Genomic DNA, 15,799 nt, shown 5'->3' with positions numbered 1-15,799 from the left:
TTAATTATAAGTTCAGCTATAGCAGTTGTGCCTTTTGCCTGCTTATAATTTCATATTCTTCCGGGGTATGTGAGTTTCAACGTATCCTGGAATGTAATTTTATTTATAATATGAAAAATATTACCTTCCATTAGGTTAATTTTTTTACAAATCACACATCACCCAAGATTCGTTCAGTTTTTCCAACTTGCTCCCAATTTCCAACTCTTACCTTCCACCCCTGCACTTTCAACAAGAATTGCAACAAGCCAAAACACACACAACTCTCTCGGGGGTCTCAGAGCCTCTGGACTCTAGCCCCTAGCCCCTAGCCCTTTGCCCCAAACCCCAACCTTCAACTCCATCGCCTCTGTGTTTCCCATTTATTAACTCGTTGCATATGGTTTGCATACAAACTGTCGCTTCTGTCGTCGTCGTCGTCGTCGCTCCGAGTGCTGTAAATAAAATAAGACGACAGTTTGGAGCACAACTGAGGTTGGGGATTGGAGCTTTTCGTGTTCCATGGAGGCAACTCTGACAACTTTCGGTCGGTCTGGCTTGCACAAAAGTATGCTGCACTTTTTTGTGCACTTTTCCATTGCTGTGTGCATTTTTCCGCTGACAAACATTCAGAAGAATTTTCCTTTTCTTTTTTTTTTTTTTGGGAAAACGGGTGCAAAAAAATAGAAAGAAATGAAATTGTTTGTGCTCCTAAGGGGTATGCCCCTGCATGTTGCTGTGGGTTTCTTTTCATACCTCGTATTTGTAGGAGGAGTATATTCCTACAATCTAAGGAATATATTCAAGACTTCTTTGTAATAAATTTAATGTTGATCATCTGAAGTCTAAAGGAAACTAGATTTTAATACATTACAACTTCTGAACTATTACAAAATATTACCTAAGTTGATTATTACTGCATTTTATATTAACCAATATTATTTTTCTTTGGAAGATTCTTTGTATTTTAAAACTAGAGGTATTCCTGCTTCTATCTTTGATCTTTTGCTACCTCTTCTCTTTATTTGTCTTGCATTTCCTTTTTCTGTTTGGGTTTATCACATTTAATTTTTCAAACCATAGTATTCCCTGGATGTGGCCGCTTTCTGCTTGCTGATTTATGCGGCAATATTCGCTGGCAACGTAGTCACTTGTTGAAACAATGGTGAAGTTTATCTTATTACAAAAAAAAAGAACCCCTCTGAGTTGATTGAATTGTGTGTTTTTATTAATAAATATTTGATTAAAGCGTTAAATATTTACAAACTTATGTGACTAAGTGTTGGTGGCCTGCCTCTAAGTGGGTCTTAATTCAATTGCAAATAAAAGAAAACGAAATGCCTTTTATGATAAAATAAACCACTTTAACAAATTAGATCAGTCATATTTGTGATATTTAAATATTTAAATATTTATATACGATTTTGTTTGAGACATATTTTCCCTTCTTAGAATTTCTCTTAACTTTTGTGAACAACATGTACGAATTAATGACCCATTGTACTACAACTACAGAGCTTATTTTTAACATTTGTTTTGTTCCTTTTTATAACATTCAGTATCTCTTTCTTTACATAAACCTAACCTGTTTTAAAATATACCTTTCTGCCATCGGGTTGTATATAGTACTCATTGACTCCCTGCGAATTGGTCACGTAGATGTTTTTGTCATCTTCGTGATACGATGGCTTCTGACTTCCGCTTCCGTATCGATTGTCACTGATGTAATTCGTGTTTGGATAGTTGTAGTGGTTAGGCCTCTCATTTCCTGTCTCATCTCCAAATCGAACATGGGTTCCTGGCATAAATTCACCGCGATTCAAGGAGTTGAAGCCACCTTCGAGTCGATAGTGACTGCTCACCACGAGACGATCCTCCTTGGCCTCGCCCAGGTCATTGTATTCGTAGGTGGGAGCATATGTGGGTCGATTCAGGATCTTTCCTTTGCGAATGTGCTGCTCATAGTGATCGGGGAAGATAACCCGAGCTCCTCGTTGGGGAGGAGCGGCATCATCGTAGACTGCATTCGGAGGAAGTGAGTCCTCTTTGTAGCTTTGTTGGTTTAGTTGCAGCTCGCGAAGACGCTGGATTTGCAGCTGTTCTTTACGAATTCTTAAATCTTCTCTGAGTTGATCTTCCAGAATTCTTTCATCTTCTCTGAGTTGTTCTTCTCGAAGTTGTTCTTCTCGGAAAGATTCTTCTCTAATTTTTTGTTCCCTAAGTTCTCTAAGTTCAGCTTCTCTGAACTGCTCCTCTTCTCTTAGCCTTTCCTCCTGTAACCTCTCCTCTTCCGGATGCTCGTTGGTATCTCGGAACACTATCCTTTTTCCTCTGCGTTTATCCACACCAAAGTCCGATTCTGCCAGACCATTGGGCAGAACAGTTTTCCAGCCTTCCATCAAGGACAGTTGCTTGGCTCGCCTCACATTTTCAGCTTCGGGTTTGACGTCCTGATCCTGGGGGAATCTCAGCTTCCGTTGGGCCGCATCACGATTAAATTCCCTAATAACATCCGCTGGAGTGGCATCCGGAAAGCGTATATTTGTTCCATCCTCGTGTTCTTCCTCACTTTGGATGTCCTTAAAGGTAACCACTCGGCCTTCGCCTTCGTTGTCGGGAAATTGCAGCACTCCAATTAGTTCGGTGTGAGCCTTGGCAGCCTCTTCCTCCTCATCGTCCTGGAACTTCACCAGCTGCTGCTGACCAGACTGTGTGTCCAGATTATCCTCTTCATCGTGAAAGTCATCATTCAGATTTAGACTCCTCCTTCGCCTTCTCCGCTGGTACTCGACACCATTAAGGTATTCGGACAGCACCTGGGTAAAGAAGCTACCTATGCCGCTGGTTATATCCGTGGTAGGTCGCTGGGTGGGTCTGGGAGGTGGTCTAGGAGTGGTATAAGTCTGACCACCACCACCGCCTCCTCCGCCACCAGTGAGAGCGGAGAGAATGCTGAACAGGCTACCTGTTCCTCCATCTCCTAAAAGAGAGGTTTCAGGCTTCTCCTCTGGCTCACTGAAGAACTTGAAGAAACCGCCGCGATGATTGTTTAGGTAGTGAATAATTTCCATCTGTTAATGATTTAAATATATTAATTAAATATATTTTCCAAAGAATATTTATATATGAATTTATAGAAATTAATTGTTTAGACTCTTACCTCATTCTTTGGACACTTTTCATAAGTCTGAATACAGCTTCTATCTCCTCCACTCAAGCCCAGCAGCGCAGCTCTTCCATAAATTAGAGCAGGTGAGGCTACAGGAAAACCAGCCAGGAAACTGTATTTAAGAATAAATTAATATAAGTGTGATATGGAAATAAATAAATAATAAGCTCTTATAATAATATTATTAATAATCATATAAATAATAATAATATTAATATTGATAATAATAATATTGATATTAATAATAATATACTGCATAGGGGTATTATGATTACTCTCTGAACCTTGAAAAGCAGTGAAGGAATCATTTCCGACCCTACAAAACATATATATTCTGGATCACAATGAACAGACGAGTTGATCTAGCCCAAAGTTGAATTTTCTAAAATTTTTATTTGAGTATGCAGATTTATTAACCAAATAAAAACTAACACAGAAGTGCTTTCCGAATTCAATCTAAGGCTTTTTTGGCTTAGTTATATGAGTTTTTAACATATGATATGAGTTTTTAACAATTTGATTTGCCGTAAAAATTGGCGTACATAAATTTCGATAAAAATGCTATTCAGACTTCATATTTAGACAACACATTAACCATAATGTTTAGACATAATGGCATCCTTACCTTTCGACCTGCATAGATATTTCACCCCTAATCTTTCCATTAAGTTATACAAGTCCTTCAGACCCTTCCTGGGCAGCCTGTTTATATAAAACTTAATTGACTTGAAGCCAAGAATTTGCGAAAGCCAAAAACAGTTTCAATTTACAATAGCCACCTATCTCAGACCTCTTCCTCTGAACTTATTACCCCCAGACGTAGCTCATTTAATGGAACAATCAATATGGTTAGAACAGGACTGGGCTGCAGTAATGAAGTCTAATCCCGGTTAAGGCTGCACCCCATCTGCCTCGAAATGCAAATTTAATAATATTTACTATACAACTAAAGCCCCACCCTGCAAAAGTGAAGCTCTCCTCCCTATATATATATATTCTTGTTCCTATTCCTGTTTGCAAACTCACTTGGTTATGGCCGGGGAGGTAACGAATCCGGGCAATTGGCCACGTAACGTTTGACCGGCAATCATCTGGCAGAGCACCTTGGGCACGCACTGCAAATCGTCGTTGCGAGCGATGTTCTCCAGTGCCCTAATGAGTCGTGTGTTGGCCGGTCGTCCTCCTCCTCCACCTCCTCCACTGGGGTATCCTTGTGCTCCTTGTGTTCCAGCAAATGCGCCGAGAAGGCTGCCCAACGGGCTGGCTGACTGTTGGGATGAGGAGCCACCACCTCCACCCAAGAGGAGATTCGTAAATTGCGGTGCATACTGCTGCGTGGAGCTAAGCAGCGAGGCCAGGGTGGCCAAACCACCACCCATTACTCCTCCTCCAGCTCCTCCTCCTCCTCCTCCTCCTCCTCCTCCTCCTCCTCCTCCTGATGACTGAGTGGCAGGACGATAGTTGAACTGCTGCTGCGGCTGCTGAAAGTGCTGGGACTGCGGTGGTGGTGGCGGTATCTCGCCAATTTGATACTCGTAGTAATTGTGTCCCGGTCTGGGTCGCTGGGATATGCCAGCTCCAGGTGGTGCTCCGCCTCCTTCTCTTACGTTCTGGGGATTGTATTGATAGTGTCCAAACTGCGGCTGTAGGTGCACCGAGAGAAAAGGGGACAATAATTGGTTAATATTAGCATTTAGGTTTATAAATATGTAAGTTAATAAGTAACCCCAAAAAGGTAGAGCTTCAGTGTTAAAGAATACTATCTAGGAATTAAAGAAAATTTAGATATATTGATACTGTTTAGATATTTGAAATCAATATTCTATATGACAAACTTCAGTAACCATAACTGCTTCGCTTTTTATATCTCGCAATACTTTCCTAATCTCAACTATCATTTTAAAATTTCCCTTTAAAATTATCTCTTTTTCTAGCTTATGTTAATTTTTCTTCTTAGTGTACCTGGTTGGGGCTCTGTATCTGCGTCTGCTGATGCTGGTGCTGTTGCTGGGGTTTTGGTCGCTGCAAATAATTATCAAAGTTGTTTGCATAATTAGACGAGGCTGGCGCTGGCGCTGGTCCTGACCCTGCTCCCAGTCCACCTCGATTCCCATTGATGTCTTGGCGCTGGTACAGTGGTCGCTGCTTTGGCTGCTGGGGCACAAAATTGGATGTCTGCTGGGCGGCATAACTGGGCGGTGGGTAATCATGGCTATCGTAGGAGATTTTCTGTGAGGCAGTGGTGGGTGGTGGTGGCAAAGCAGGCGTGGGTGGCCTTGTGGGTCGTCGATACGTTGGGGCAATGGGACTCTCATCGAAGACGTAGCCAGGTCGCTTAAGATACACATCGTCCACGTGGCCAGGACGCGGTTGGTGGGGTTGTTGATGATTTCCACCCACCAAGAGGGAAGATTGCACTGTGTAGGCCTGATCATCTTGAGGTGCCTGCTCCCGTTGATACTGAATTATTGACGGGGGTGTGGGCGTATATCGATAGTTTTGCTGGGTATATGGATCCAGATAGCTAACCACCGGTGTGGTGGGCAGTGGAGTGCTCTGAAAGACCGCCGCGTGTGAGTCCTGGGGAAAGGAGAACTGCTTGTCCAAAGCTGTAGCCTGCTGCTGGTGCTGCTGGTGTCCCAGGGAACTTGGTATTTCATGCCTGTAGTTGGGTTCCAAATAGCTTGGAGGAAATCGATTGAAGATCCCACTCTGTGGCATCACATCCGAGGGCGTGAAATCCAGCATTTGTGAGGGCCTAAAGCCACCACCAGAGGTCACTCTCGCCGAGGTCTCTGGAGGGTTTTGGTTGTCTTGCACCTGCACCTCATGCTCCTGCTCCGAGGGAAAGAAGTTTTTCAGCTTCACAGATATTTGATTTTCCTCGCTGTCAAAGTAAAGGATAATACATTAATAACCAAAGTTTATCACAGCAGGATAATTTGGAAGATTTAAGAGGGAGATATTAGGCATAAAAGATGTGACAGAAATTTGCATAATTGAGGAGGAGAAAAGCGCAGCTCAATCAACTCACCCGTTGCCATTTCTTATGCACGACACGTCGGCGACTAATGCGATAATTAGAATTGCAATTTTCCATTGCACACTCTGCGGGTCCCATAGCAATTGCATTTTGGCGCAGGATTTCCTTTGGAGAGGGGACACGGGGGGCGGAGTGGAAAATATGGAAAATCCCGCAGCTCACGTCACCGATTCATAAGCTCCAAGACAAGGCACAATCTTCGCACGTCGCCTAAAGTGGGGAAAATGGAATGGAAAACATCATAAAAACTTGCTGTCAACTCAAACTACAAAAAAAGAATTCCTTCTCGGTGACATTTTCTTTGCTACATTTGCACATAAATTTATAGATTTCCCGAAACCCGCGACACCCCCCGGGGGATGTACATTTGCATTCATATTAATGCAATTCTCACGTGCTAGCCCCGGCAAAGGAGTTTTTGCCGACGCCGACATTTGTTTAATTCCGCTTTTTATGATTGCGCCGTGTTTATGCAACCGCACGACCGCCAGAAATAATCGGGGATCCCATCATCTTCAGGGGGTTTCCCAGGCTCCCGAGAATCTTGCAGAATTATTCGGATTATTGTCAAGTTTTTATTTGGCGGTGGGACTTGGCTCACTGACAGGCCTTAAAAGTTTAACGCCCTCCGAGCGAACTGTTTTGGTATATATCTTTATGCCCAGTTTCCCAGTATTATTATGAGAAGTGTCTATCCTAGTTTTAAGTGGTCTGGTTGTAAATAAACTCTTTAGCATGATTGTCCTTTGTCATACCCTTCCAGAGCGTGTTATGACTATAGTCTGAAAATCAGTGAAGGAGTTATTTTCGACCCTATAAATCATAGCAAATCAGCATAAACATCCGAATCTTTCTGCCATTTCCGGAAAATACCAAATTTTTCAAAATTTTTAATTTTTAAAAAAAAAAAAAAGGAAATATTAAATTGAGTATGCAGATTTATTCCTTTTTTTTTAACTAATACAGTAATCCGTTCCGAATTGAAATTGAGCCTTTTAAGCATTGATTGTTGTACGTTTAATATTACATTTTAATATATTTATTGTATTCTCTTTCTTTGCAGAGAAACAATTTGATCCAGATTCAATCTAAGAAATTGGCTGAAGAGGTGAGCACACCAACACAAATTTCATATTTAACTTATATCTGAATTAATTTTTACAACCACAATTCATATTTTTTTGTTTTCTTTAAATTTTCTTTATTTAACTTTGTATATTTTTATAGACTTTCATACATTTTTATGCATTTGTTTTTTATGGATCAGTGAAAGTGTGTTTGTCTTGCGTTCTATACTTTGGGCTTCCAAGTCTTTTTCTTGAGGTCTATTGTTTTCTTTAGTTTTTAGCACAAAGTTGGCTCAACATTTTGCACCTATTGTGATTTCTTTGAACCATCAATTTCACCATAAATTATGCACAGGTTGTCGCCTCATTTAGCGCTCTCCTCTTCGATTTGCATTTGCATTTAAATGGAGTCAAGGTTATTGTACCAAAGAGTGTGTGTTTGTGTGGAAAAAATGTTAAAATTTTAAGCACTTTTTAAAGATGACGCACAAGAAATTTCGAAATTTGCCGGGTTAAAGTCTGAGCATCTTGCAGCATCTGTGCCGAGTTTGAAAATAATATATTATTTATGTTTTCTTGTGCTTGGGCAATATAAAAACAACTACTGCGCCAAATGTCTTGTTGAATATAAAATTTAAATTTCATACAATTGCGAAACCGAGACGGAAACGGGGACTGAGACGGGCAACAGACTTTCCACAGCTGTAATTGCAGCCAAAAATTTTATGATGCCATCCCCAAAATAAAAGAGGAAAGGGGATTCCCCAAAGTACTAGAAAACTGCATTTGCCCAGCAACAGAGGGCGCTGCACTAAAACCAAAGGACAGCAGACGGCACAAATGGAAGTTTACAACAAGAAATGGCAGAGAGCTAATTTTCCAGGAGCAGGATGCAGCAGCAGTAGTAGTAGCAGGTGCAAGGATCACAAAATGCAGGAGATACACTCACACACACACATACACACCCACTCTAAGGATGGAGGCGTCGACACGAAAGGACACTTTACGCTCGAGATGCGTTCCAAATTGTGCGGGCAAAGACGAGAACACGAATACGGATACGGATACGGATGTGGCGTACGTGTTGTGAATTCTTCTGGCACAGCATCTCTCCTCCTTCAGCTTGTCAAATTACATAATCCACTCAACACAAGGACCACAAGGACACACCCCCTCCAATTAGGTTTAATGTTTAAGGCGTGCTGAGGTTCGATTTGAGTCTTATTGCTGGACATGCACAGGGAAAAAATATTACGTTTATTATGCAAGTCCTTTAATTAATTTAATAAGATCTTGCGAGAATTTCCAATTATTTCTTTTATATAAAGAAAAGTTTTTCCCTTTTGAAAGGTTTTTCTTGTAATATTTATATATACACTATTTTGTGGTAAACCCCACAGTTATGAAATATTCAATGCCATCTTTTATCAGATTTGTTTTTAGGGTAATTCCCATTTGTTAATATATTATTTCGCTACACATTATGATTCACTGGCTGCCACTGTCTTCTGTAAGTTAACTTTTTTTGCGCAATTCTCCTGCGCTGCTGTTTGCCTTCACAACTTTCTTTTTGCTCTTAACTCTTCCTGGCTGGCTGAGCTCGAAAATTGCCCGGGCGCAGTTTCTAGACACAATTGCCATGCTTTGTTTGGTTTTTTGAATTGTTTAAATTGCGACATTTCGAGAGCTATTTTTGTATGGGGCCCGGCTTTTGATTTGATTTGCACACTTTCAGTTTCACTTACTCACTGCACTTTTTTTGTATATTTATTTATATTTTTTTGGAGGCCGCCGTCGGTGCTTCTTTTTCTCAGCGAGTCGCAAACGAAACTGAAAGCGAAATTTTGAATTTAAAAAACTGGTTGGCTTGACTGGTGAACTTAGGCGACGCAACCGTCGTAAGCGTGAGTTTTGTAAAAAAAAAAACTCGAAAGAGCTGCACATGCGCCGTACGATGTCTTTCCGGCTTTGAGTTTGGCGTTCGTTTGACACGCGACGCCGGCGCAGAGTAGCCTCCAACTCATGGGGAGATACAAATATATCTGTAACATAAAGCTATAGTCTGGGAGATTCCAGAGCAGAGAAATATATAGAGAGAGAGCTCTGGGAAAAAGAGAGCTGTAGAGCGGCTACAAGAAAGCAGAATCTGCTTCAAGAGATTGAAGAAAGAGCGAAGAAAGCCTACAGATTACGATTTTGATGCTAATTTTTAATATGTTTTAGAGAGAAGTACTAGGTATTATTACAAATACACCAAATTGATGACAAACTTTAAAGCAAATAAGGAATATATAAATTATAAATGATTTATGTGCGTAAGATGTTTTAAAGATATTTCAAAGCTAAAAAGTATTATATATAAAAAGATATTTATATAATCGAGACGATGTCAAAAATATGATAATTTGCTAGTAAACTTTTAAATTAGATAAAATATATTATAACAGAAATAGGGATAGGTACGAATAAATAAATATTCATGCCTTAAAGATATTTACATTGTAGGAGTTAAAAAAAAAGATTACTATTCATAAAAGCAAGCTTCTAAAGTGTTTAATATTAATTGTTTATAATTAACAAAATTAGTAAAAATAGGTTTTAATGTTTAAAACTCATCTAAAAGCTTTCATTAATTCCAATCAAATTCATTTCACAAGAAACTTCCAAAAGCACTTGAAAACACGTGTATTCAAGTATTTATTTATTTACTACTACCCTTAATTTCAATATAAAATTTAGCAACCAATGTGTCAATGCAACAGGTAATCGGATTTAGCATTATTGATCTCTTTGCTGGATCATTCACCTCGGGTTACACACGATCACTTGTCAATCACAATTAACGCTTGCATTGCGCCAATTAATTGGAACATTTGTTACACTTTTCCGAGCGAGAAATGATTGTCCAACAAAGACAGACGGACAGACAAGACAGTTGGCCAGCTAAATGGCTTAATTATAATGGGCCAAAACGGACGGAGCAGCAGCACCAGCAGAGTCTCAGTGAAAGTTTAGGCCCCCAGAGAGGAGGCCAAGCGGCTAACAAGCGGCAAACAAGCCCAGGCCCAACTGAAACAGAAACTAAATCGAGTTGAGTAATTTTCTGCTCCCCCGCCAGTTGGCTTTCTTTTCTTTTCCATTCCAACTGTTGGTAATAATAATTTACACCTTTTATCGCCTCTGAGGTAACCCCAGCAGCATTCAGCTGGGATGATGGGATGATGGGGCTGAGCGACTTGGTGACTGTTTTGGCGGTCAACCGAAAGCGAAACCCAAAATTAAAAAAAAACTCCCAGTAATCGTGGGCTGTTCCTCGAAGTCGGTTTTAAAATCTGTGCCAATGTCTGTCATTCAACTTGCTTCGGTTTTTTTTTCGCAATTTGTTTACATTCGGTGCCTACGTTATGCAAAGTTTGAACCGCCGTCTTTAGGTCATGATTGATGAATATCAAGCCGATGGACTTTTATATCCGCCTGTGGGAGTATATATTCGGGGTGTGTTGCCCGACCATGAAAGGTCGTCAATGAATGTCTGATTCATCACAATTTTATGGAGCTTTTCTCAAACCCAAATAGGTGAAGTTATTGCGTTTTTATGTAGCTGAAATTAGAGAAATAATTCGGTAATATAAAAATAATAATATTAGGAAAAAGTTTGCATTCATCAATAATTTGATACATTTTTGGACAAATCAAAAACTGAAATACTAAGAACTAAGTCAAATCATACTAAATTGCAATCCAATTTCAATTCAATTTCAATTTCTGAACTAGTTCTTATAGTGCTAAAATGCAAAAAAAAAAATTATCACTAGACATGGCTAGATCGATTCAGTTGTCATTCTGATCAAGAATATATATGATTTATAGGGTCGGAAATGATTCCTTCATTGTGTTAAGCTTCTGATTAATACTAATACCCAGCAAAAAGGTATAAAAACAGTACATTTTTTTAAACAATCTGTGTTTTCCAAATATCATAATTAAGCCAAAAATGCACTAATTTCAATTCGGAAAACTGTTTTGTATTAGTTTTCAAAGCGCTAATAAATCTGCATATTTCGTTTCTTGATGCTGTTAAATGCTTCAGAATAACAAAATAATAACCTACAAAAAGGTATAAAAACAGACAATTTTGTAGAGTAATCAGTGTTTTTCAAAGATCGTAATTAAGCCAAAAATGCATTAATTTCAATTCGGAAAGCTGTTCTGTGCTAGTTTTCAAAGCGCTAACAAATCTGCATACTGCGTTTTTAAATTTTAAAAATTCCATTTTTTGTCGATTTTTGACAATTTTAATGTATTTTTCAAATTTCGGAAAAAATGAAAAAATTTATTTTTCCACTAGGCATGGCTAGATCGATTCAGCTGTTCATTCTGATCAAGAATATATATGATTTATAGGGTCGGAAATGATTCCTTCATTGTGTTATAAGCTTCTGATTAATACTAATACCCAGCAAAAAGGTATAAAAACAGTACATTTTTTTAAACAATCTGTGTTTTCCAAATATCATAATTAAGCCAAAAATGCACTAATTTCAATTCGGAAAACTGTTTTGTGTTAGTTTTCAAAGCGCTAATAAATCTGCATACTTCGTTTCTTGATGCTGGTAAATGCTTCAGAATAACAAAATAATAACCTACAAAAAGGTATAAAAACAGACAATTTTGTAGAGTAATCAGTGTTTTTCAAAGATCGTAATTAAGCCAAAAATGCATTAATTTCAATTCGAAAAGCTGTTCTGTGCTAGTTTTTAAAGCGCTAACAAATCTGCGTACTGCGTTTTTAAATTTTAAAAATTTCATTTTTTGTCGATTTTTGACAATTTTAATGATGTAACCCCTTATGTATTTTTCAAATTTCGGAAAAAATGAAAAAATTTATTTTTCCACTAGACATGGCTAGATCGATTCAGCTGTTCATTCTGATCAAGAATATATATGATTTATAGGGTCGGAAATGATTCCTTCATTGTGTTATAAGCTTCTGATTAATACTAATACCCAGCAAAAAGGTATAAAAACAGTACATTTTTTTAAACAATCTGTGTTTTCCAAATATCATAATTAAGCCAAAAATGCACTAATTTCAATTCGGAAAACTGTTTTGTATTAGTTTTCAAAGCGCTAATAAATCTGCATACTTCGTTTCTTGATGCTGGTAAATGCTTCAGAATAACAAAATAATAACCTACAAAAAGGTATATAAACAGACAATTTTGTAGAGTAATCAGTGTTTTTCAAAGATCGTAATTAAGCCAAAAATGCATTAATTTCAATTCGAAAAGCTGTTCTGTGCTAGTTTTCAAAGCGCTAACAAATCTGCATACTGCGTTTTTAAATTTTAAAAATTCCATTTTTTGTCGATTTTGACAATTTTAATGATGTAACCCCTTATGTATTTTTCAAATTTTGAAAAAAAATGCAAAAAATTATTTTTTCACTAGCCGTGCCTAGATCGATTCAGCTGTTCATTCTGATCAAGAATATATATGATTTATAGGGTCGGAAATGATTCCTTCATTGTGTTATAAGCTTCTGATTAATACTAATACCCAGCAAAAAGGTATAAAAACAGTACATTTTTTTAAACAATCTGTGTTTTCCAAATATCATAATTAAGCCAAAAATGCACTAATTTCAATTCGGAAAACTGTTTTGTATTAGTTTTCAAAGCGCTAATAAATCTGCATACTTCGTTTCTTGATGCTGTTAAATGCTTCAGAATAACAAAATAATAACCTACAAAAAGGTATAAAAACAGGCAATTTTGTTGAGTAATCAGTATTTTTCAAACATCGTAATTAAGCCAAAAATGCATTAATTTCAATTCGGAAAGCTGTTCTGTGCTACTTTTCAAAGCGCTAACAAATCTGCATACTGCGTTTTTAAATTTTAAAAATTCCATTTTTTGTCGATTTTTGACAATTTTAATGATGTAACCCCTTATGTATTTTTCAAATTTCGGAAAAAATTAAAAAATTTATTTTTCCACTAGACATGGCTAGATCGATTCAGCTGTTCATTCTGATCAAGAATATATATGATTTATAGGGTCGGAAATGATTCCTTCATTGTGTTAAGCTTCTGATTAATACTAATACCCAGCAAAAAGGTATAAAAACAGTACATTTTTTTAAACAATCTGTGTTTTCCAAATATCATAATTAAGCCAAAAATGCACTAATTTCAATTCGGAAAACTGTTTTGTATTAGTTTTCAAAGCGCTAATAAATCTGCATACTTCGTTTCTTGATGCTGTTAAATGCTTCAGAATAACAAAATAATAACCTACAAAAAGGTATAAAAACAGACAATTTTGTAGAGTAATCAGTGTTTTTCAAAGATCGTAATTAAGCCAAAAATGCATTAATTTCAATTCGAAAAGCTGTTCTGTGCTAGTTTTTGAAGCGCTAATAAATCTGCATACTTCGTTTCTTGATGCTGTTAAATGCTTCAGAATAACAAAATAATAACCTACAAAAAGGTATAAAAACAGACAATTTTGTAGAGTAATCAGTGTTTTTCAAAGATCGTAATTATGCCAAAAATGCATTAATTTCAATTCGAAAAGCTGTTCTGTGCTAGTTTTCAAAGCGCTAACAAATCTGCGTACTGCGTTTTTAAATTTTAAAAATTCCATTTTTTGTCGATTTTTGACAATTTTAATGATGTAACCCCTTATGTATTTTTCAAATTTCGGAAAAAATGAAAAAATTTATTTTTCCACTAGACATGGCTAGATCGATTCAGCTGTTCATTCTGATCAAGAATATATATGATTTATAGGGTCGGAAATGATTCCTTCATTGTGTTAAGCTTCTGATTAATACTAATACCCAGCAAAAAGGTATAAAAACAGTACATTTTTTTAAACAATCTGTGTTTTCCAAATATCATAGGTAAGCCAAAAATGCACTAATTTCAATTCGGAAAACTGTTTTGTGTTAGTTTTCAAAGCGCTAATAAATCTGCATACTTCGTTTCTTGATGCTGGTAAATGCTTCAGAATAACAAAATAATAACCTACAAAAAGGTATAAAAACAGACAATTTTGTAGAGTAATCAGTGTTTTTCAAAGATCGTAATTAAGCCAAAAATGCATTAATTTCAATTCGAAAAGCTGTTCTGTGCTAGTTTTTAAAGCGCTAACAAATCTGCGTACTGCGTTTTTAAATTTTAAAAATTTCATTTTTTGTCGATTTTTGACAATTTTAATGATGTAACCCCTTATGTATTTTTCAAATTTCGGAAAAAATGAAAAAATTTATTTTTCCACTAGACATGGCTAGATCGATTCAGCTGTTCATTCTGATCAAGAATATATATGATTTATAGGGTCGGAAATGATTCCTTCATTGTGTTATAAGCTTCTGATTAATACTAATACCCAGCAAAAAGGTATAAAAACAGTACATTTTTTTAAACAATCTGTGTTTTCCAAATATCATAATTAAGCCAAAAATGCACTAATTTCAATTCGGAAAACTGTTTTGTATTAGTTTTCAAAGCGCTAATAAATCTGCATACTTCGTTTCTTGATGCTGGTAAATGCTTCAGAATAACAAAATAATAACCTACAAAAAGGTATAAAAACAGACAATTTTGTAGAGTAATCAGTGTTTTTCAAAGATCGTAATTAAGCCAGAAATGCATTAATTTCAATTCGAAAAGCTGTTCTGTGCTAGTTTTCAAAGCGCTAACAAATCTGCATACTGCGTTTTTAAATTTTAAAAATTCCATTTTTTGTCGATTTTGACAATTTTAATGATGTAACCCCTTATGTATTTTTCAAATTTTGAAAAAAAATGCAAAAAATTATTTTTTCACTAGCCGTGCCTAGATCGATTCAGCTGTTCATTCTGATCAAGAATATATATGATTTATAGGGTCGGAAATGATTCCTTCATTGTGTTATAAGCTTCTGATTAATACTAATACCCAGCAAAAAGGTATAAAAACAGTACATTTTTTTAAACAATCTGTGTTTTCCAAATATCATAATTAAGCCAAAAATGCACTAATTTCAATTCGGAAAACTGTTTTGTATTAGTTTTCAAAGCGCTAATAAATCTGCATACTTCGTTTCTTGATGCTGTTAAATGCTTCAGAATAACAAAATAATAACCTACAAAAAGGTATAAAAACAGGCAATTTTGTTGAGTAATCAGTATTTTTCAAACATCGTAATTAAGCCAAAAATGCATTAATTTCAATTCGGAAAGCTGTTCTGTGCTACTTTTCAAAGCGCTAACAAATCTGCATACTGCGTTTTTAAATTTTAAAAATTCCATTTTTTGTCGATTTTGACAATTTTAATGATGTAACCCCTTATGTATTTTTCAAATTTTGAAAAAAAATGCAAAAAATTATTTTTTCACTAGCCGTGCCTAGATCGATTCAGCTGTTCATTCTGATCAAGAATATATATGATTTATAGGGTCGGAAATGATTCCTTCATTGTGTTAAGCTTCTGATTAATACTAATACCCAGCAAAAAGGTATAAAAACAGTACATTTTTTTAAACAATCTGTGTT

General features: G+C 36.7%; 2 protein-coding genes across 3 annotated transcripts in view; one reads left to right on the top strand and one right to left on the bottom strand.

Annotated features, from left to right (window-relative positions):
- The window catches only part of LOC110178981 (uncharacterized), a 41,809-nt gene that overhangs the window by 5,943 nt on the left and 20,067 nt on the right, over positions 1–15,799 (top strand). The window contains exon 3 of one of the 2 annotated variants that reach the window (XM_086834549.1): positions 7,255–7,299. The exons of the other annotated variant lie outside the window; for it this stretch is intronic. Coding sequence (XP_086690675.1) covers positions 7,255–7,267 — 13 coding nt within the window. The 3' untranslated portion in view covers positions 7,268–7,299. The remainder of the gene's footprint in view (positions 1–7,254; positions 7,300–15,799) is intronic. 2 annotated transcript variants of the gene reach the window in all.
- LOC110178970 (uncharacterized) lies at positions 1,426–6,395 on the bottom strand. The gene is made up of 5 exons (XM_086834733.1): positions 6,183–6,395; positions 5,111–6,035; positions 4,175–4,797; positions 3,140–3,260; positions 1,426–3,050 (listed from the first exon to the last, which is right to left on the bottom strand). Exons 1-5 carry the CDS (start codon positions 6,278–6,280, stop codon positions 1,560–1,562), a joined length of 3,258 nt encoding a protein of 1,085 aa, XP_086690859.1. The 5' UTR covers positions 6,281–6,395; the 3' UTR covers positions 1,426–1,559.

Source organism: Drosophila serrata, unplaced genomic scaffold (genome assembly GCF_035046125.1).
Source record: "Drosophila serrata isolate PLE 108 unplaced genomic scaffold, ASM3504612v1 contig_2, whole genome shotgun sequence".
Taxonomy (NCBI): domain Eukaryota; kingdom Metazoa; phylum Arthropoda; class Insecta; order Diptera; family Drosophilidae; genus Drosophila; species Drosophila serrata.
The sequence above is the reverse complement of the archived record's forward strand: the minus strand, read 5'-3'. Positions and strand labels throughout refer to the sequence as shown.

Bases quoted from the DNA above. Each gene is read 5' to 3' on its own strand.
- LOC110178970 (XM_086834733.1), bottom strand. From the start codon at position 6,280: ATGCAATTGCTATGGGACCCGCAGAGTGTGCAATGGAAAATTGCAATT. The intron at 4,798-5,110 runs GTACACTAAGAA...CTCTCGGTGCAC, and splicing joins AGATACAGAGCCCCAACCAG to CTACAGCCGCAGTTTGGACA. The intron at 3,051-3,139 runs GTAAGAGTCTAA...AATCATTAACAG, and splicing joins AAAAGTGTCCAAAGAATGAG to ATGGAAATTATTCACTACCT.